At 41.3% G+C, this 21,114-nt stretch overlaps 1 protein-coding gene across 2 annotated transcripts in view; it reads left to right on the top strand.

The window, feature by feature from the left end:
- The window catches only part of PSTPIP1 (proline-serine-threonine phosphatase interacting protein 1), an 86,817-nt gene extending 69,419 nt beyond the window's left edge, over window positions 1–17,398 (top strand). For both annotated transcript variants that reach the window (XM_089655288.1, XM_089655287.1), the window contains 7 exons: window positions 2,567–2,646; window positions 2,736–2,834; window positions 8,173–8,269; window positions 8,410–8,500; window positions 11,873–11,943; window positions 12,019–12,128; window positions 16,902–17,398. In XM_089655288.1, the coding sequence (XP_089511414.1) occupies window positions 2,567–2,646; window positions 2,736–2,834; window positions 8,173–8,269; window positions 8,410–8,500; window positions 11,873–11,943; window positions 12,019–12,128; window positions 16,902–17,036 (683 nt within the window). In that variant the 3' untranslated portion in view covers window positions 17,037–17,398. The remainder of the gene's footprint in view (window positions 1–2,566; window positions 2,647–2,735; window positions 2,835–8,172; window positions 8,270–8,409; window positions 8,501–11,872; window positions 11,944–12,018; window positions 12,129–16,901) is intronic.
- The last annotated feature ends 3,716 nt before the right edge of the window (window positions 17,399–21,114 follow it).

Genomic DNA, 21,114 nt, shown 5'->3' with positions numbered 1-21,114 from the left:
ATTGCACAGTAGTGCTTTATTCATTACTTCTTTGTGATACTTTAACTTAGTTATGAGATACAAATCTAGCATTCAATTGCCTTACTATCTCTTTAGTTGTGGTTCACTTTCTAGAATTGGTTCTCCACTCTCTGTGGTTCTGGAACTCTGGACATTACATGCTCTTTACCTTGCCTAGTTCTTCTTTCTGTTGTTTTTCTATATTTGTTTATTAAACTATTTTGTTGTGTGATACTTTGCATTTCTTTGCTGTATTAAAAAAAACAAATGGACAAAAAAAGACTGTCTGCAGCACAGCACCAGTACTGTATTTAGGAATCATGCTACTCTAAACACATTTGAATATTGGTGCCCATTTTATAAAGCTTTGTCCAATAAAAAGCTGCCTGCTTACAGGTTTTTTAGTTAGGGTTCAGTTAGGGTTAGTTCCATTTTAGGATTTCTCTTTTCCTAAACGATGCGGATAGATACATTTGCAGTGCTGGCTATTGGATATACAGCACCCGTGGTAGTCTCTGTTCAGCTGAGAATTTTCTGCACAGCTTCTTCAACAACAGTTGATTGAAAAATCAACTTTGTTCAAGCCAAGTGGTTGGCTGACAGGGCCACCCATGGAATGAATTTCAGCCAGTTCAACAGGAATTAGTCAAATTTCAATCTGTGTATGACCAGCTATTGAGCTGCCCCCTTCCACTGCTTCATAAGTGCCATTGTGTGCCAATGAGTTTGCCGAGATTGCATCCTGTATGATGCTTAACCACGTTATGTGCAGACACTTTTACCCCCTTCCTGTCCAGGCCAATTTTCAGCTTTCAGCGCTGTCACACTTTGAATGACAATTACGCGGTCATGCAACCCCTTACCCATATGAATTTTTTGCATTTTTTTGAGACAGATAAAACTTTATTTAACTGTATTTATTCACCAATGGGATTTCTATTTTTTTTTGCTATATAAATGAAAAAGTCCAAAAATGTTTTAAAAACGTGTTTTTGTTATAAAATTTTGCAAACAAATAATCTTTCTTCATAAATCTTGGCCAAAATGTATTCAGTTATCTTTTTGGTAAAAAAATAACCCAAATTAGTTTATAACCAAAAATTATAATTTTTCCAAAAACTTTTTTTTACGTTTTTATTTTATTTTTTTTAATATTAGTTATTTATTTATTTTTTAACATACTGTCACCCTAGCAGTACAATGTCTACTTGTGGGGGGTGATGAAGATTTTTTTTTTTTTTTTTTTACACTGATTGCTTTTACACCCATAAAGGCTGTAAAAGCAATCATTTCTCCTTCTCTCTGGCTGCAATTCTTGCAGCCATTGAGAGATACTGTGTGAGCTGTGATTGGTTACAGCTTGTCACATGGTACAAGGCTGTTATGAATAGCCTTGTACCATGTGATCTCTGTGATCATTCACAGATTTCACATGTAGTAAGCAATGAAGTCAGAACTACTATTCATGTGATCACTGATTGGCCAATCAGTGATCACATGATCGGGACCTCACACAGAGGGCACCAGATCATGGTGGCACGCGCTCCCAGGGAGCATGCATAGTTCAAAATGGTGGGTTGTCATTTATGAACAACAACCCGCCCCTGCACTGCTCCCATCCGGCAGTTTATATACATGGCCTGGATGGGACGTGGTTAAGGAGTAACTCCACTTTTATTGAGAAAAAGAAAATCCCCTCTGGGTGATCAATGTACATTGCAAGGGTCTTAAAAAACTTCATTGCAGATTCCTACCTTTTGTTATTTTCATAAATTGCTGTTGTCTGTGTCCATGTGCAGAGTGAATCTGTATGGGAGTGACTTTATAATTATCAATCAGCTGCTGCACCTGCAGGGCTCTAGTTAGAAAAGTGACAAAGCCTGCATCCCTTGATTTCCCTTTAGGAGTATCTCACCAAAAATGACATGTTTGTTGGAGGGGATGCCCAAAATCTGACTTGTATCTTAGTGTAGATTTCTGGGAAAATCAGTAAGCCAATCACACAAGCAGGAAATGACATGTCCGGGGGGTGTTCTGTACAACATCTGTGTACAGAATGCCTCCAGGCTGCCATATTGCATTGCATTTTACATATTACATTGCTTCAGATTAAAAAGGAAAGGTAATTTTTTAAAAACATTTAATGTCAATATGATTTGTGTCGCTCTTGTATATGCTATATACCGGTATATTTTTGTTTTTTTTATTTATTATTTTTTCCATATGGAAGTGGAGTTACCCTTTAAATACATGTGATATTGAACTCCATTTAAATTTAATTCTCCAATGTACTTTAAATGTTGCTCAGAAGCCAGGTTAGGGACAAAACAGAAGAAAATCTTCTGTTATAAGGGATGATCCTATTACAGGGGTTTTGTATAAATACATTCTCCAGTGATGGAAATCCAGCCATGGCTACTTAACAGGCTCCTATTACATTGATTAAACATAACATGAATCCAGATCTACAGAGTCCATTCGCTGTGGACTCATTATTTTAGAATGTGAAAACACAAGTTTTTGGTTACAGTAAACCTAATGAAATACTGCGAATATTCTGTTCTAGATCAGCTGTATAAGAACAACATTACTCTACTGGACAAAGCCCGCATTGAATGGGAGACCGAGCATACAAGCACTTGTGAGGTAATGGGACATGAAACTTTCTCTAAAATCTTGGATTGTGTCCTTTGATTAGGTTTGTAAATAGAATGTGTTTTTCTTTTCTGTTTTAGGCATTTGAACAACAAGAGAGAGATAGAATCAGTATACTGCGCAATTCTCTCTGGGTTCACACAAATCAGTTTTCCATGCAGTGTGTAAAGGATGACGAGGTAACACATACCATATACCATAGTGTCTACAGACAATCTTGTAATAATCGATAATCTAACAGAATTGTTTTGTAAAGATTCTCTGTTACCAGTGGTGAAAGTATGATCAAAAAAGCATGCTGCATTACCAATTGTAACCAGAAGGGGGGGTAGAAACTTTGCTATTCCTATGTTTTTCAGTTCTTGTAGTGTGGCTATTTATATGGGTAGAAATTGCTACAGATTAATTTCAAAGTGTGATAGAACAATTGAACTGGCAGGTTTTTTTTTCTGTTTATAAGGCAATGTCTGCACTCATTGTCCTGTTTTTGTTTACTGAAAATATACAGTATCTAATTTATATCTGAATATTATTATACAAGATTTATATAGCGACAACGGTTTACAAAATGAACATACAGTAGATGTTACAGTTACAATACAATTTGGAACAAGAGGAAACAGAGGACCCTGCTCGTGAGAGCTTACAATCTAGGAGGAGAGGTTAAGTGATACAAAAGGTAATAGCTGTGGGGGATGAGCTGATGGAGGAAGTAAAAGGCGGTTTACTAGTTAGAAGCAGGATAGGCTTCTTTAAAGAGAGAGGTTTTCAGGGATCATCTAAAGGTGGATAGATTAGGAGCTAGCCGGACATATTAGGGTAGTGAGTTCCATAGGATGGGAGAAGCTTGGCAAAAGTCCTGGAAGCAAACATGGGTGGAGGTGACACGGGAACTAGAGAGCAGAAGGTCTTGGGAGGATTGAAGAGAGTGGTTTGGCTGATATTTTGAGACCAGGTTGGTGATGTAGCTGGGGGCAGAGTTATGGATGGTTTTGTAAGTTGTTGTTAGTAATATTGAGTCTTACATTATTATATTTATTCATTACATATTACTACATCATAATATGTATTTATTATATATTGTTACATTATTTAGGCTGACTTACGTTTATATTTATTTTCTCATTTGGCTTTTTTTTACTTTATCTCAGCTTACAGTGGTAGTAAACAGAAACAAAACCCTCCAAAGAAGGTCCCCTGCAGGATAGTAGCATAATGTGATGAATTCTAGTACATTATGAAAGACTTGCCTTAGAACAAAGCCCTGCAGTGCTTCCATCTTCACCCAGTCTTCCTTCCGGGTATGCGGGCTTCGGCTGCTTTGTTGGCCAAGCCATAATAACGTCAACAACGGATATGCACGCAGGAGTCACGCCCGAGGCATGGCTCTCTCAATGAACGGCATGTCCATTGAGAGCCCAGTGTGCATGCACCAGTGACATCACCGGCTGATACCATTGTAAATATCTCCTAAATGGTGCACGTTTAGGAGGTATTTACTGTACCTACAGGTAAACCTTATCATAGGCTTACCTGTAGGTACAAGTAAACAAGAGGGGCTTTACTGCCACTTTTACACACTCCTAAGGGTTTGTTCACACTTGACTTTTTTTCTAACTCTTGCAAACGCCCTTATGGCATTTGACAGGTGTTAGACAGGCGTTTGGGAAGCGGTTTTAACGCTCCTCAAACGCTCCCAAAACGCCCTATGCTCGGTTTTGAGGCGGTTGATAGGTGTTTGCCAAGTGTTAAAACCGCACCACAAACTCCTATAATGAAGTTAAATGGTATTAACGCTCCGCAACCGCCTTGCAGCCGCACCACAAACGCCTGACAGAGTGGTACCCTAGACTTGAATGGGAGGCTTCAACTCCTCCTGACTCAACATGAGGTCTCAGTTTTGCCGCGATGTAATGCGACACTATGCTAATGCTTCTGTGTGAACAGCACTGTGTGCTGCTGTGTGCAGAATTTTTATAGGCATTGGAGAAGTGTTAAAAACACTTCTCAAATGCCTGTCTGATGCCTGCTGACAAAGCTAGTGTGAACGTAGCTTCAGTGTGCTTAACAGTATCAAATAACAGAGACTCCGTTAAGGGCAACCTGTACAGAGATATCCATTGCTGAAATGGCTTCCTCTAAAATTGCTATTTGCCTGGCTGTCTCTGATTTCTGTTTTGTCTACAGTTGACCATATGGTGAATGAACAATTTGATCAGTGGGTGGCCCAGTCAGCACCATTCACATCCTTTGAAAAATAGAAGTTGCTGGGTAGAAAATTGTTGGCACCCAATCAAGATGCAGTCACTGTTTAGGCATTCAGACAACCAGTGGCGCCTGTTGTCAGAATACAGTAGCTGACGGGTGAGATTCACCCATCTATGCTGTTTAGTGTAGATGATGGAATCTGTTCAATTCCTTTCATTTAGCCAGAAATCTATGCATGTATGGCCGGCTTAAGTCATTGATTTGGCACAAGTCGGAATAAAGCAGCAAGTCCTTGGATCAGGATGACAGCTAAGCAGTCAACATTTCGATGGAGCACACTCTGTAAAAGCTTTCTAGAATGCCCATTCATGTTTATTCTGGCTATTGCAGTGCGTCAATGAATGCTCTTAAAGCAGTAATAAACCCAAACCAAAAATGTAATACTGTATATTGCAGCTTACCTTTCATTGGATGGTAACGTTACTACAATGTATAAATGTGAATATGGCTTTACGGGAATGTAATTGATTACCGGGCTGTGTAGCTGGACTTGGTTTACACCTTCAGCAGTAGTAAGACAATGTGTGAGGTCAGACAGGTGAAGGGAAACAAATGTCCGACTTTAGGGGAACTCTAAATGTGACACTCAAGCTGAACTGTCAGACTGAAGGTATATAAAGCTAAATGAAGGTACAAATCCAAATAATTTCTAAGCAAAGTCTTTAGTATTCTAATTACTTGGTTCTTATATAATCTTCCTATAATGCCTTGTACTATATGTCATCATCAACACCTATGTACTGGTAAGGCACTGATGTTCTAGTTGGAGGTATACGCTGTTCACCATCCAGTGGCTGTATTTGGGATATTTGAAATCCCAGTGGAAAGTTCCCAAGCTGGCTTATATATGGCAGACAATACAAGCGGGTCTCACTGTTGTGACCATATAATAAAGTAAGGTATGGCGCTAAACATACATATTAGGTGAACAATATTCCAACTGTGATAGAAACATGTAAAAACCTAAAAGTGATATAAATTATTGAGTCCAAATTCAAGATCAAAAACAAAAAACAAAAGTCCCACACCAGGTTATAGATCAAAAACAATGGTGCATAATCTTCTGGCGCGAAATAAATTTCTTCATGCAGATCCTTTGTGTCCCACCACCATAAGGCTAGGTTCATACCTATGCAGGTTGCGTTAGAGCCGTTTCTGGATTGCGTTTTGCGTTTTTGCACCTGCATTTTTTATGCAGGTTTTTTTTACATTTTTTTTACATTTTTGTTGTTGCTAGGCAGATTTAAAACACAAAAAGCATCAAAAATGCAATACAATGCTTTTCTGCAGCAATTCCATTGCAGTCTATAGAACCAAAAGCGCAATGTTTTGCATTCAAAAAAGTTCCTGACCCTTTCCAAAAAAATGCACCAGGTGAAAACGCGGAGATGTGAACATGTCCCATAGAAAATCATATTAAATGGACTGTGCTGCATTTCCGCAAAAGGCAAAACACTGCAGAAAATGCTCAGGTGTGAACCTAGGGTAAAACAATATATGCGCTCACCAATCATCCATGACCTCTTAATTAAAAGAAGGTTTAATGCGCTTTGTGTCCCCAATAGTTTGAAACATCAGTGTATATCTTCTCAATGGTCTCCCAATTTACTCCATAGCCAAGATTAGCAAGAATCAGAAGGAGAAATGTCTCAAAGTATAGTAGGTTTATTAAAGAAAATTTAATAAAATCAACCAAATCTGCACTCACATTAGTTGGTGCCCAATCCTCGGCACTAAAACACTCAGCTCAGGATGCTAGCCCTGCTCAACAGGGAAGTCGGCGTGTGTTCCATAAACCAGAAGTGGAAGTGGCGTCACCGGACCCGGATGTGGCTGGATGCAATTCTGCCTCAGAATTTTCTTATATGGTCACAAGTGATTTTCCACTCCAAGGGGCAGCTACCATTTTTTGTATTATTTTTATTTTTGTTGACACACTAAATGGTTGAGTAATTATTTATATTTTATTGCATAGAAGACACGCTGTTTGTGTAAGGCAGTATATATCACTTTTTGACATGTAAAGAGAAGACACTTATGCAGGCCATAGACGGGTCGAAAACCGGCTGTTTTAAAAAAAAAAAAAAAAAAAAATGGTAGTTCAATAGGCCGACATTACCACCAATGGTAAAAAAAAATCGGCCGATTTTCGTCCCGTCTACGGCTGGCATTTAATTACTTCTGTCCCTTGCAGAGAGCTCCGCTATTGTATTTGACATGAAAAAGTCTTGTGAATGCAACAATGTATCCATTTCGGATGGTTTTATTCGGATACAAATGGATACATTGTTGCAACCGCAAGACTTTTCATATAAAATATAATGGCGGACTGGAATTCTTCTTTTTCTTCTTCTTTTTCTTCTTCTTCTTCTTTTTCTTCTTCTTCCTCTTCTTTTTCTTCTTCTTATTCTTTTTCTTCTTCTTGCAGGTCACGGGTCATGCACAGATTTTTTATCTGTAAAACGATCGGCCGATTTGCCCATCATTGCCAGGAAAATCGGCTGATCGGCAAAATCGGCTGATTTTTTTTACAACTTTACCGATAAAAAATATGTGCCAAAACCCCAAAAAACGGCTGACCAATTAACCCACTAACGGTGCGAAAATCGGCCAATTTTCGACCCATCTATGGCCTGCATTAGTTTCTCACTAAATTGGTCTCACTGTTACTTAATATTTTAGAAAATGCAGCTGGAGGAAGGAGACTCTAATTAGGGGTGAGGGGTGCTGGGCAGAGCGAGGAACTGTGATGTGAAAATTCATAGGATTGTTAAGTAGATGTAGGAGTTGGGTAAGAAATTCAGTTTGCCAACATTTAAGAAACCTTGGGAGATATTTACTCAAGTTGGAGCACTCGGAATCTGCTGCAGCTGTGTGTGGTAGCCTATCAGCTTTTAATGTTAGCTTGTGCAATTAAGTTTTGACAATAAGGCTGGCCATACACTATACAATTTTCTGTCCAATTTCTGCCCAATTTCCTTTAGATTTACCTTCAACTGTGCAGTGCAAGGACCTGCCTAATTGGATACAACTGAAAGTGTTGTTTGGGTTTGACCTCCTATTATATGGTTTTTGGTAAATCTAAATCCCAAGAAAATTGTATAATGTATGACCAGCCTAAAACCTGGAAGCTGATTGGTTTCTATGCCGAGTTGCACTAGATTTTGCACTCTCTGGTTTTAGTAATCAACCACCATTGAATAGTTATTATTGTAATACTTATAACTGGTGTCTGCCCCCTCATGCTAGATGCTGGAGATTGTCAGGCAGAATCTGGAGCAGTGTGATGTGGATACAGAAATTAATGACTTTGTTCAAGAGAAGACCATAGGACGTATCCCACCAGGTATGCAGTTGCCATCAACTGGCCATGTATAGAGAAATACAACCGTTTTAGGTCTGTCCTGTGATTGGTAATTGGGGATGAATTTCTGTACAGGCTGATGCAGACTGTGTATATACTGTATCTCTTCCTTCCTGTTCCAGAGCCTGTCCTGTATGAGAGCTATACTAATGGACTGACTCCAGGGAGCAGTAATGGATTAAGTACACCAGGTGGCAGTAAAATGATAAAAAGGTGAGTGATGGGGAGCGGAGGCTTCACATTTCTAATGTATAAGCTGTTAGGGCTCGTTTACATGACCTGCAAGTGTTTGACGTCCTTCTGAAAAGTGATCTGTGGTGGATCACTTTCAGAGGCATTTGACAGACAGCTGCTGATATTTCACCTCCTCACAGCCTGTGTTAAAGTGGTTCTGAAGTCATAACATTTTTTTATCTACATTCCCTCCATTAAAGCAGTAATAAGCCCCAAATAAAAATAATGTCATTTATTGCAGCTTACCAATCATTAGATGTGGTGGCTGCATCAGTTTTTCTTTTTAGGTTTTCTTTCTTGTATTTTAATCTGGTAATCCAACCAGTAAGTCTGTTGCAGGGGCGGACTGACCATTTGGAAACTCGGGCACTGCCCGAGGGCCAGGGGTCAGTAGGGGGCCCCATGAGATGCCCCTGGTACCTTTTTCATAGGCTTTTTTGAGTTTGGGCAAGGACACAGGGGCCCCATGATCCCCTATTGCCCAGGGGCCCCATGAGTTGTCAGTCCGCCCCTGGTCTGTTGTGTTTTTTAACAGAAAAGCTCTCTTACAGTTAGAGGGTTGAGACACACCATTTGACACTGACAGGGGTATTTTCTCCCCTCTGTTTGCACCTGGTGATCTGGCCAGTAACACACCTCCTGTATTAGAGTGCCTCCACTCTGGATGAAGGAGTACAGGGGGCAATCTGTCAGTCTTGGGGAAGGGGAGTGTTTGAATGTACTAGCAGATTTCAATACACTAACAAATTGAAGCCAAATTCCAGTTAATACTTTATAAGTAGTTACAGTACCAGTTTTTTTTCCTTTTGGGATAAAGGTTTTACACAAATATAAAATATTTAATACATAAAAGCTGATCACTGTAAGCTACCCTGAGAGTAGTAAATGGTTTGTCTCATCACTGTAATTGATACATCTGCAAAAGAGCTTGTTCTTTTTAAAAACAACAGACTTGCTGGCTGAATCACCAGGTGAAAATAGAAGAAAGAAAGCCTAAAAAAGAAAACTAATGCACTAATACCTGAGTCCTCAGTTGATCCAACGCTATGCCCGTCTGTAGCAGCCCTCTCCTCTCTTCCTGCATTCACAGGACAGAGAAGCAGTAGCGGCTCCTGCGGGCAGAGAGAGGGGGGGGAGGTTGGGGCTAAGCTGCACTGTGTTTGTCTATGGTCGCACACAGCCCAGCTTGGGAGTGAGCTTGCACATCTGCTCTCTCAAGTGGCTCGCTATGGGGGCAGACATGGAAGAGGAGGAGCACAGAGTGCCAGCAGGGCACCCCAGAAAAGGAGATTTTGGGCCGCTCAGTGCAATTTCATTGCACAGAGCAGGTAAGTATAACATGTTTGGCATTTTAAGAAATTTAGAAAAAACAGCCTTTATAACCACTTTAACCACTGAATGCCTAGAACACTGCGCTGCAACTGCATGCATCACACACAGTTGCAGTCCTGCCCCATTTACTTGGGGGTTTGATGGCAGAACTGCCCACCAAACATTTCCTGTTGTATGAATTTTGCAGCACTGCAATCATGACAATGTGTACTAACATGGCTGCTGGCCATGTTAAAGTATAACTAAAGGCAAAACTTTTTTTTTTTCATTTTGGATAGAGTAAAGGAGAGTTATAACTCCTGAAGGGGTTAAAAATATATGTTTAACTGCTTACCCACCGCCGTATAGCAGAAATAATGCTACACGGCGGCACGGGTGCGCAAAATCACATATGTATACGTGATTTTGCATTTCCAGGTAGGGTCGCGCGCGGCCGCGAATGTCAACCACCGGGTCCCGGCCACTGATTACCCGCTGGTGACAATTACTGACAATCACCAATGGGGAGGACGACTGTTTTGTTTACAAACAGTCTTCCTCCCTGTCAGCTCGGGCAAACTTCTCGGGTGGCTGTGCACAGCACAGCCATCCCGATCAGTATGCTTACAGTGAAGTACACCTCCCATGCCCCCTAGTAAAACACTCCCTACACACAGTTAACCCTTTGATCGTCCCTCACATTAACCCCTTCCAGCTCAGTGCCATTAGTACAGTGTCAGTGCTGTTTTTTTAGCACTGATCATTGTATTGGTGTCACTAGGGATGTCAGTGACACCAAGTTAGTTCCCCCCCCCAGTGTCAGAATGCCCACTGCAGTGCCACTAAAAGTCACTGAACACCACCATTACTAGTAGGAAAAAACCCGAAAAATCCCAGTATCTATACTGCCATATGTAGACGTTCACATAAACCAATTAATTTACACATATCGGGATTTTTTTTTTAGCAAAGACATGTAACAGAATACATTTTGCCCTAAATTTATGAAGAACTTTGATTTTTAAAATTTTATTACAGGACATGTTTAATAGCAAAAAGTCAAAAATATTGTTTCTTTTTCTCAAAATTGTTGGTCTTTTGTTTTTTTATAGCATAAAAAATTAAGTACGCACAGGCGGTCAAATACCACCAAAAGTAAGCTCAATTTGTAGGAAAAAAGGAAGTAAATTTCATCTGGGTGCAGCGTAGCATGACCGCGCAATTGTCAGTTAAAGTAACGCAGCACCGTAACGCAAAAAATGGCCTGGTCAGGAAGGGAGGTAAATCCTCTGGAGGGCAATTCTATTAACTGTTTATACTTTAATTCTTGAGAGTAGGTGCATAAATTGGGGCAGGCTAGTAGGGGCCCCACTGCATTACGTTGCCCAGGATCCCATGATGTATTAAGACAGCCCTGTGGTGTTGTAATCCCTCTCCAATCTTTCCTAAACAAAAGAAAAGTTTTGCCTTTAGTTATACTTTAACTTGTGGCTCAGCAGTCAGTAAAACTGTCTGTACAACCCCTAGCCCGCCCATGTTAACGAGGCCGAATGCAGCGATGACACATGCTCCCAGTACACCCACGTGCAATATGCTTTTATATTACAGCAGTATTTAATCGTTCTCATATATAACATATAACAATGTGATCAAATAATGAAAGAAGAAGATACCTTTCTGCTCTACCCCTCACCCTCCATAAATTTAGAGGCAGATGTATTGTGTTATTACAGGCTGATCTTAAATTGCGTATTAAAGATAAACCTTTGTATCAGTACATTTTATCGTTTAACGTACCTTGTTTTTAGACAGCCATATGTTCCTGTTAAGACTGTGCAGGCCCTGTGTCCAACTCATTAGTACTGTGCAGTACTAAATTACCGTTCAGCCAAAAAAAAAAAAAAACAGACCTTCGGGAGGCAGCACACCACAGATCGCTTTTCAGAGCGTGGGCTAGTGTGAACCAAACCTTAGTGCCCTTTACTTTTGCAGATGTATGAAGTAAACTTACATTGTCTTTTCTTTCCTTCACTGTTTTAGGATTTCCAATCTGCTGCATGGTTGTAGTGGAAGTGTTAAAAACTTAGCAGAACTCAACAGTCAACCAACAGGTCAGTACATTCTCCACAGACTTCGTAGAACACTAGCAAAGCTTTTGACAATATTTATTTGTTTGCCGTTTTTAGGGACTGGAGATTCAGAGTATGCAAGTATTCCTATAGTTCCAAGAAGAGATTCTTATGATTTGGACACAGGATGCCAAGAATTTACTGTGCTGTACGATTATGCTGCCCAGGTAAGGAGCCCTATACACTAAGGACTTGTCCGGGTTCTCTGTATCACATTAGCTTAGGGGTGTACAGGGGCGGACTGACCATTCGAGAACTCGGGCACTGCCCAAGGGCCCGGGGTCAGTAGGGGGCCCCATGAAGTACCCCTGGTACCTTTTTATAGGCTTTTTTTGAGTGTGGGCAAGGATGCAGGGGCCCCATGATCCCCTATTGCCCGGAGGTCCCATGAGTTGTGAGTCCACCCCTGGGGGTGTAGCTAAACGCATTAGTTAAGTTTGGTGTGTTTCCCATTTAATATTCAAACTTTGGTATGGTTTTCCTGTCAGTTCTGCAAATCTTTGTTTCTTCCCTCTTTTATCTGCTTTATCTGTTCTATGTGGAGTACCGCTTTATCCCCTAAAGGTGGTTAGGGGTCCCAGATTGCTAGATGGGCTAGCATTTCATCTCAGGGCAGCATTGTTGACTCTTTGTAAGGTGGAGAAAATTGGGTGCCTGTCATTTTAGAAAATTTTATAGTTTATCATAGGACCAATAAACTCAGAGAGAGAGGTTTGGGCAGATGACACCCGAAAATAACAGAATGCATTTTCTGTATCACTACTAACACTCTGTATCACTACTAACAGTCAATACAAAAAATGGACTGGCACTCAGTAATATTAAGACTGTAAAGCAGGTTCTATGCAGCATATTTACAGTTTGAATGAGCCACCAGAACTTGCAATGTTTACAGCTTGGTCCCAGTTCTTCTGGACACTCTTCATCTGATAAAGTTTCACCCTTGGTGCTCCAATCCAGGTAATTACCTTCCTGCACTTCCTCCAGCTTTAGGCCCGAGGTCCCATGATTGGGCCCTTCTGTAGCCTTTCCCAGAAAGCAGGCCTGGAAGTACAAGAACACACAGCAACAGTCACAGGCAAAGTCTGGGAGGAAAGAGAGATTTTCATGGTCATTCCCAAATCTTTATACCTCCTCAGCATGCACCACTGGCAATAAACCTAGTGGTTGGCAAGCAGACATATCATTCATAACTCAGATTATTGGACCTTCTTACAATGTTGCCAGGGACACTTTCCAACAGCATGGAGAAGCAAACAATAACACTGAGCTTAGGAAAAACCTGAGGAAAGCTGAACCATCAATTAGTGCTCAAGCTGAGTACAACCCAATAGCCAGAGGTATCTCTATCAAGCATCTGGGATGCCGCTCTTGGAACCTAACCCATGTTCTACAAGTGTTATATAGCCTCAGCCAGTGCAACTAACCTGATCATGCCCTCTGACACATATTGCCTTGCCCACCAGTGCTTAGTCATAGAGGCATAGTCTATGACTAAGCCTCGGTGGGTGAGGTGAAACGTGTCAGTGGACATGGTCAGTGGAGCTGACTGAGGCCGTGTAACACTTTACATGGGTTGGGTTGGAAGAGTGGTATCCCGGATGCCTGATAGAGGCATCATGTACACCTCTAGACACTACTGCTAAAGTGGGTGCGGTTGGGACGGGGGAGGTGAAAACATGTCTTAAAGTGTTACTAAACCCACAACAGTAAAGTCAGTCTGTATATGCAGTAAAGCATGCTTGTTATACACACTGTGGAACCTAAGGGGTTAATCCTCTGCATTGTGTAAAAAGGCTGTTTTATCCTGACTTCTCTGATCCTCCCCTTCTTCCAGTGTCCCCCTCTTATCTCCTGATAAGACATATCGTGTGGAGACACTTTGCACATGCTCAGTTTGGTGTGTATAGTAAGAACTAGGAGCCCTAGTGGGCAAAAGGTGCTGGAGGTGCCTTCTGCAGGAGCAATATGATTTATTATCGACAGGCGAATATATATATATCTCCATTGAGGTGAGAGTTCTGGGATTACTGAGGTGTTGGAGTCGGCACTATGATTGATGTTGGGGCACTACCTTAGCAGGAGTTGATATTCACCATCACCAGTTCATTTTTTTACTATGATTGACTGAACTGTTTTATAAGCAAAGATCTTAATAGGAATTCATGGTTTATTTATGCCACTATTCTATGCACAATTCATTTTATTCCATTAGGAGAAAAGGCATATATTATTATTTATTTATGAATATTTTGAGCATGTTTGTACATTTATAATATTAGGAATTGAATTCACTTGAATATTGTTTATGTATTGACGGTTACTATCAGCAGCGCAGCATTTCATATTTATTACTTTTACAGTTGTGGGAACACAAACACATGCTAGCAGCAGCGGTTGTATATTTCCCTTTTGTTTATTGGTAGCACAGGAGTCACACTTCATTTATTCATAGGTACACTGTAGTGTGGGGAAACTGCAGGACATCAGTGTGAAGGAACTCTATATTACTATGCCTAGTGTATTGCTTCACCCTGACCTGAAGATCTCTTCTTTCCTGCTGCTGGCACCACTCTGAAGACCACTAGCTAGGATAAGAGGTGGAGTGCAGTTGGTATCCCTTCACATGGGACAGGATCCAGCACTACAGAGAAGGCATCGGCTTATGCAGCTCTTGCTCCCTACTACAAATCCAACTTTACAAGTAGTCCTTCTGCATTGCACTCTGTTTGATGCTTTGGGAAGGCGGGTCAGCCAGCCCAGACTGTGATCTACTAGTCACCTGGTCCTGATCTACTGGTAGATCGAGATCTTCTGGTTGCTGACCCCCGCTCTTGGGAGGGAAGGCCACAGCATTGTCTGTCTGGAAAAGAAATCAATGTACAGTTGCAAGAAAAAGTATGTGAACCCCTTGGGATTACGTGGAGTTTTGCATGAATTGGGCATAAAATGTGCTCTGAACGTCATCTACAATAGAAGAACACAGTCTGCTGAACATAATACTACACAAACATTAGATGTTGCCATGGTTTAATTGCACATAATATGTAAACATTCACAGTGCAGGGAGGAAAAACTATGTGGACCTTTGGACTTAATAACTGGTTGACCCTCCTTTGGCATCAATAACCTCAACCAAACGTTTCCTGTAGTTGCAGATCAGACCTGCACAATGATTTGGAGTAATTTTGGACCACTCCTCTTCACAAAACTGTTTTAGTGTAGCAATATTCTTGGGATGTCTGGTGTGAATCGCTCTCTTAAGGTCATGCCACAGCATTTCAATCGGGTTGAGGTCAGGACTCTGACTGGGCCACTCCAGAAGGCGTATTCTGTGCTGTTGCAGCCATTGTTTTGTTGAATTACTTGTATGCTTTGGGTCATTGTCCTGTTGCATCACTCATCCTCTGCGGAGCTTCAGTTGGCGGACAGATGGTCGTACCTTTTCCTGCAAAATGTCTTGATAAACTCTGGAATTCATTTTCCCATCAATGACAACAATCCGTCCGGGCCCTGAGGCAGCAAAGCAGCCCCAAACCATGATGCTCCCTCCGCCATGTTTTACAGTGGGGATGAGGTTTTGATGTTGGTGTGCTGTGCCTTTTTTTCTCCACACATAGTGTTGTGTGTTCTTCCCAAACAACTCAATCTTGGTTTCATCTGTCCACAGTATATTTTGCCAGTAGTGCTGTGCAACATCCAGGTGCTCTTTTGCAAACTTCAAATGTGCTACAATATTCTTTTTGGACAGCAATGGCTTCCTCCGTGGTGTCCTCCCATGTACTCCATTCTTGTTTAATGTTTTCCTTATTGTAGATGTGTCAACAAAAATGTTTGCATGTGCCAGAGATTTCTGTAGGTCTTTAGCTGACACTCTGGGATTCTTCTTTACCTCATGCAGCATTCTGCGCTGTGCTCTTGCAGTCATTTTTACAGGACGACCGCGCCTATGGAGAGTAGCAACAGTGCTAAACTTTCTCCATTTGTAGACAGTCTGTCTTACCATGGACACATGAACATCAAGGCTTTTGGAGATACTTTTGTAACCCTTTCCAGCTTCATGCAAGTCAACAATTCTTGATCGTAGGTCTTCTGAGAGCTCTTTTCTGCGAGGCATGGTTCACATCAGACAGTGCTTCTTGAAACCAGTAAACCCAAAACAGGTGTGTGTGTTTTAAGGGCAGGACAGCTGTCAGCAACACATCCAATATCGACACACTGATTGGAGTCAAGGTTGGCTCACTCCTGGCTCCAATTAGCTCTGGGAGAAGTCATTAAGCTAGGGCCTCACATACTTTTTCCTCCCTGCACTGTGAATGTTTACATGTTATGTGCAATTAAACCATGGCAACATCTAATGTTTGTGTAGTATTATGTTCAGCAGACTGTGTTCTTCTATTGTTGTGACTTAGATGACGTTCAGAGCACATTTTATGCCCAATTCATGCAAAACTCCACATAATCCCAAGGGGTTCACATACTTTTTCTTGCAACTGTATGTATCTGGAGAAGAATGGAGAGGTGTGTGGAGATGGGTTGAGTTCTGTTTTTTGTGGAATTAACATGTACATGCAGCATATTAGAAAGGGTAGAACATGGGAAAATGTACTAAATATTTTCTTTTATTTTGCCTTGACCCATACTTTAATGGCTAGAGGTGATAATGGACCTTGGCACTCAGCATCTAGTCCAAGCCCTAAAATATGGCAACCTCAATATGCAATTGTAGACTTTATAATTTTTAAAGTAAGCCGTTTTGCAAGCCTTTCCTTTGGTTAAAGAGACACCTTGAGTGCCTCAGCTTCAGTCGGTGATGGGGTGCTAAAGAAGAAAGCTTTAGTTTAAGCTCTCGTTCTAACCTTAGTTTGACCTATCAGCATCTACTAAAAGCTGAAACATCAAGTTTGGGTGGAATTATCCATTTTTGTTGTTATTTTCAGAGCGCAGATGAGCTGGATATCAGTGCTGGAGATGTGGTACATGTGCTGGAGGAGGGAGAGGATGGCTGGTGGACAGTGGAGAGGAATGGTCGCTCTGGACTGGTTCCTGGATCCTACATTGATAAAAAAGAATGATGCACTGGACAGGCTGGATGGCACACCATTTAACAACACACGACAGACACGGGATGCTCCATCTGTATCACTGAATTTTAAGACAATTTTATATGAATACACATTTTGTATATATGGGCATGCTTCTTAACCCTATTTTAGATCATTTAAATAGATATCTTTTATTGTCATTAAGCTGGCGTCCTTTGAGAAAGATATTATTACCTTCTGTAGCATGGGACAATAGGTGATGTCTTTGATTAAAGCTTACATTGATGGCTAAAGTTATTTCTTCCTTGGGTTTCTCTAAGATTAATTTATGTGGTTCAAATACTGAATAGGAATTAACTATATTAAACATTAAATCTATATTTTTTAAAGAATTTGTGTTTTTTCATATATTGGGTGACCATTGTTATCCCCCTTTACAATATAATGGGTTATGAAAACTTAAGGTGTATGGAGACAGGAGGAAAAAATATAAATCACTAGAAGTATTGTTAGGTTCCTACCAGTGGTAGCCTCTAGTGCTCCACAGACCGGAATCCCCCAGGGTGCGGAATCTAAGCCCCAATCTGCCTGTTCACCAGGGCCCCTGATGGTGGGGATGGACTTGGAGCAGGCCGAGACCAGGTCGCGGCCCCTGGGTTCACCCAGCTGAGGTAGAAGCACCGCTGGAGGTGTGTAGCAGGTGAGAGCCTGATGCGAGGAGGTAACGGTGGTGGCGGCGTGGTACAAAATCAGCAGGCAGAGGGATAAACAGGTCACAGGTCGGGTTCGGTAACAGGAGATCAGAACGTGCAGGGTTAAGCAGGAGAATGGTCAGACAAGCCAGGGATCAGAACAGGAGACAGACAAATCAGGGTCAAGCAGGGTCGGCAACAAGGCAATCTTCAATACAGGGAACTCAGGATACAGGTAAGACCATACGGCAACTAAACGCAGCCCTGACCTGTTTTAAATAGGGCGCCCTGTGCCCTGATGGGTGCCAGGCACGCGTCCACAATCGTGAGTGTGCATGCGCCGCTGGAATCGCGGGTGCCCTGGTCCCAATGCTCGCACGCTAGTGCGGCCGGGCACACCGCACATGCGCAGATCGCGGGCAGCTCTGGGGTCCCTGACAAGTATGAAGTAAAACAATATACTGATATATCAACTGTCATCTTTTGAACCTGAGCAATATATCTAACTCCAGTAAAGGGGACAAATGGGGTTATTTACTAAAACTGGAGAGTGCAAAATCTAGTGCAGCTCTGCACAGAGACCAATCAGCTTTCAGGTTTTATTGTCAAAGCATAGAAGTTGATTGGCTACCATGCATAGCTGAACCAGATTCGGAGTGCACCAGTTTTAGTAAATTTCCCCCATATAGTGGTTTTGCATATTGTTTTTCATTTATTATAATGAGAAAACCCCTTGATGCCAACTGCATGCAAGTTAGCGGCCTCACAGAACTGGGCTTTTTTATGTGGGGCCACCAATTTGCGTACCTGCCTTTCTGCTGGGAGCGTGCCGCACACAGCACTCCCAGCACAAAGACTGGGGTGTCACTGAGAGCCCCGGGTCCTGTTCTAATGATCGTGACCCGGAACTCTCGATTCCAGGTCACCTGATTGCTGTGATAGCCTCTGATTGGCTATGACAGTGATCAGTCACTGTGAAGCCTGTTCCCCTTTTTTTCTCTCTCTGAATGGAGTAGAGACATACATTGTATCACTCTCTGTTCTTTCAGAGAGAACCCCCCCCCCACAAAAAACAAGTGTGTGTAACAAATAAATGAATAAATAAAAATAATAATAAAAAAATAAACCAAAATACCTAGATCGAGGTTTGAGTTAGTATGTTTTGGTCAGGGTTTTTTTTTTTTCAATTTTTAAATTAGTATCAGTGCCAGTTAGTGGCAAAGAAAAAAAAAGAAAAAAGAAAAAGAAAAGCAAATTGCGCACTATTGTTTCTGGGCCGTATTATGGGTACAAACAACAACTAACATACACACATGTGGTATTGCTGCGATCGTCAGGAACAGTGATGTCACCAATAGATTTCACCCATTGTCAGTGCATCCTCCTCTCCCCTGCAGCTGCGCTGTCTGACACACAGGAACCAGATCATGTGACCAGAGCGGAGTGGCCAGAAAATAAGTAAGGAACTTCTTTCCTTTTATTTGTTGATCAAGTGTTACAGTAGTACACTTTTTCAACTGTGTTATTATATACTCCATCCTATGTCTGAGTTTGTTTAAAGTGATTGTGAAGCTTTGTTTTTTAATTTTATTAAAATATCAATCGTGTCATACTTACCTGCTCTGTGCAATGTTTAGCACAGAGCAGTCCCGATACTCCTCTTCTCTAGTCCCCTGCTGGCGCTCCTAGCTCCACCCCCCCCCCTCACTGAAAGAATCCAGAGCAAGCCAGGTATGGGAGCTAGTGGCTCCTGCTGCAGTATCTGAGCCAATTAGAAGCAAGAGAGCTGTAAGAGCCTTGGCTTTTGTGCGAGGTATGTATTTAAGGGGAGCTACAAACAGAAGGTTTTTTACTTTCATGAGAAATTATTTTGGGTTGTTCTTTAGTGGTAGGTTATGGTAGGAGCAAGAAATATACAGCTAAATGTACTATTTTTGGATAGTTTTCCTTTGGTAATAAAAAAATCAGGAGATATCCATTATTATTTATCACCAAATGAAAGCCCAGTTTGTCCTGAGAAAAACAAGGTATAATGCACCTGGAAGCACAAAGTAGTTGTGATGATATGTATTGTTTTTCTAACATGTCAAAGTTGCAAAATTGTGCTTAGGTGTTAAGATTTGTTTTACCCTTAGGCGTGAAGGGGTTAAAGATCCATTTTCAAAATGTGTTTTATGTTTGCCTAACTATTCTTATGGGCTTTGCTGAAAACAGCCTGGGTTCAAGTTTCATTTATAGCTGAATGTGTCAGAGAAGTGACTCCTGCCACCCCCACTCTGCTGTGTATAGAGAGCTGTGTCAATGAGATAGAGTACTTGAGAAATCATTAGAAATCATGGAACCCTGTACAGCATACCTGATAGAGCTTCCCCTCACCTGACAGAATATTCCACCCTTCACTCTAGGGTTGCCAACCCTCACAACCTTTACTTACTGACAAAACATTGAAAATTGAATGCACTTTTTACAGAGAGGCTGGAATATAACATAAACGTCTATTAGAAACTAAGATGGTTTATGTTTAGCCCCTTCCCAATGAAGGTAAAACAAACCCTAATTCCTGAACAGAGTTTTGCACTTTGACATGCATTAGTAAAATTATACATATCAGCCACTTAGGTTAACATGAATTATACCTTGTTTTTTTCTCAGGACAAATTGGCTTTCATTTGGTGTAAATGGTAAAAGATATCTTATGATTATTGAAAACTACAGTGCCTTGAAGAAGTATTCATACCCCTTGAAATTTTCCACATTTTGTCATCTTACAACCAAATACGTAAATGTATTTTATTGGGATTTTCTGTTGTAGACCAACACAAAGTGGCACATAATTGTGAAGTGGAAAGAAAATGATAAATGGTTTTCAAAATTTTTTAGAAATAAATATGTGAAAAGTGTGGTGTGCATTTGTATTCAGCCCCCCTGAGTCAATATTTTATAGAACCACCTTTCGCTGCAATCACAGCTGCAAGTCTTTTTGGGGATGTCTCTACCAGCTTTGCACATCTAGAGAGTGAAATTTTTGCCCATTCTTCTTTGCAAAATAGCTCAAGCTCTGTCAGATTGGATAAAGAGCGTCTGTGGACAGCAATGTTCAAGTCTTGCCACGGATTCTCAATTGGATTTAGGTCTGGACTTTGGGCCACTCTAACACATGAATATGCTTTGATCTAAACCATTCCATTGTAGCTCTGGCTGTATGTTTAGGGTCATTGTCCTGCTGGAAGGTGAACCTCCGCCTCAAGTCTTTTGCAGACTCTAACAGGTTTTCTTCTACGATTGCCCTGTATTTGGCTCCATCCATCTTCCCATCAACTCTGACCAGCTTCCCCGTCCCTGCTGATTGAAAGCATACCCACAACATGATGCTACCACCACCAAGTTTCATGGTGGGGATGGTGTGTTCAGGGTGA

This window comes from Staurois parvus, unplaced genomic scaffold, assembly GCF_062004578.1.
Source record: "Staurois parvus isolate SC_StPar_1 unplaced genomic scaffold, SC_StPar_1.0 ptg000832l, whole genome shotgun sequence".
Classification (NCBI taxonomy): domain Eukaryota; kingdom Metazoa; phylum Chordata; class Amphibia; order Anura; family Ranidae; genus Staurois; species Staurois parvus.
Note: the sequence above shows the minus strand (reverse complement) of the source record. Positions and strands in the feature narration are given on the sequence as shown.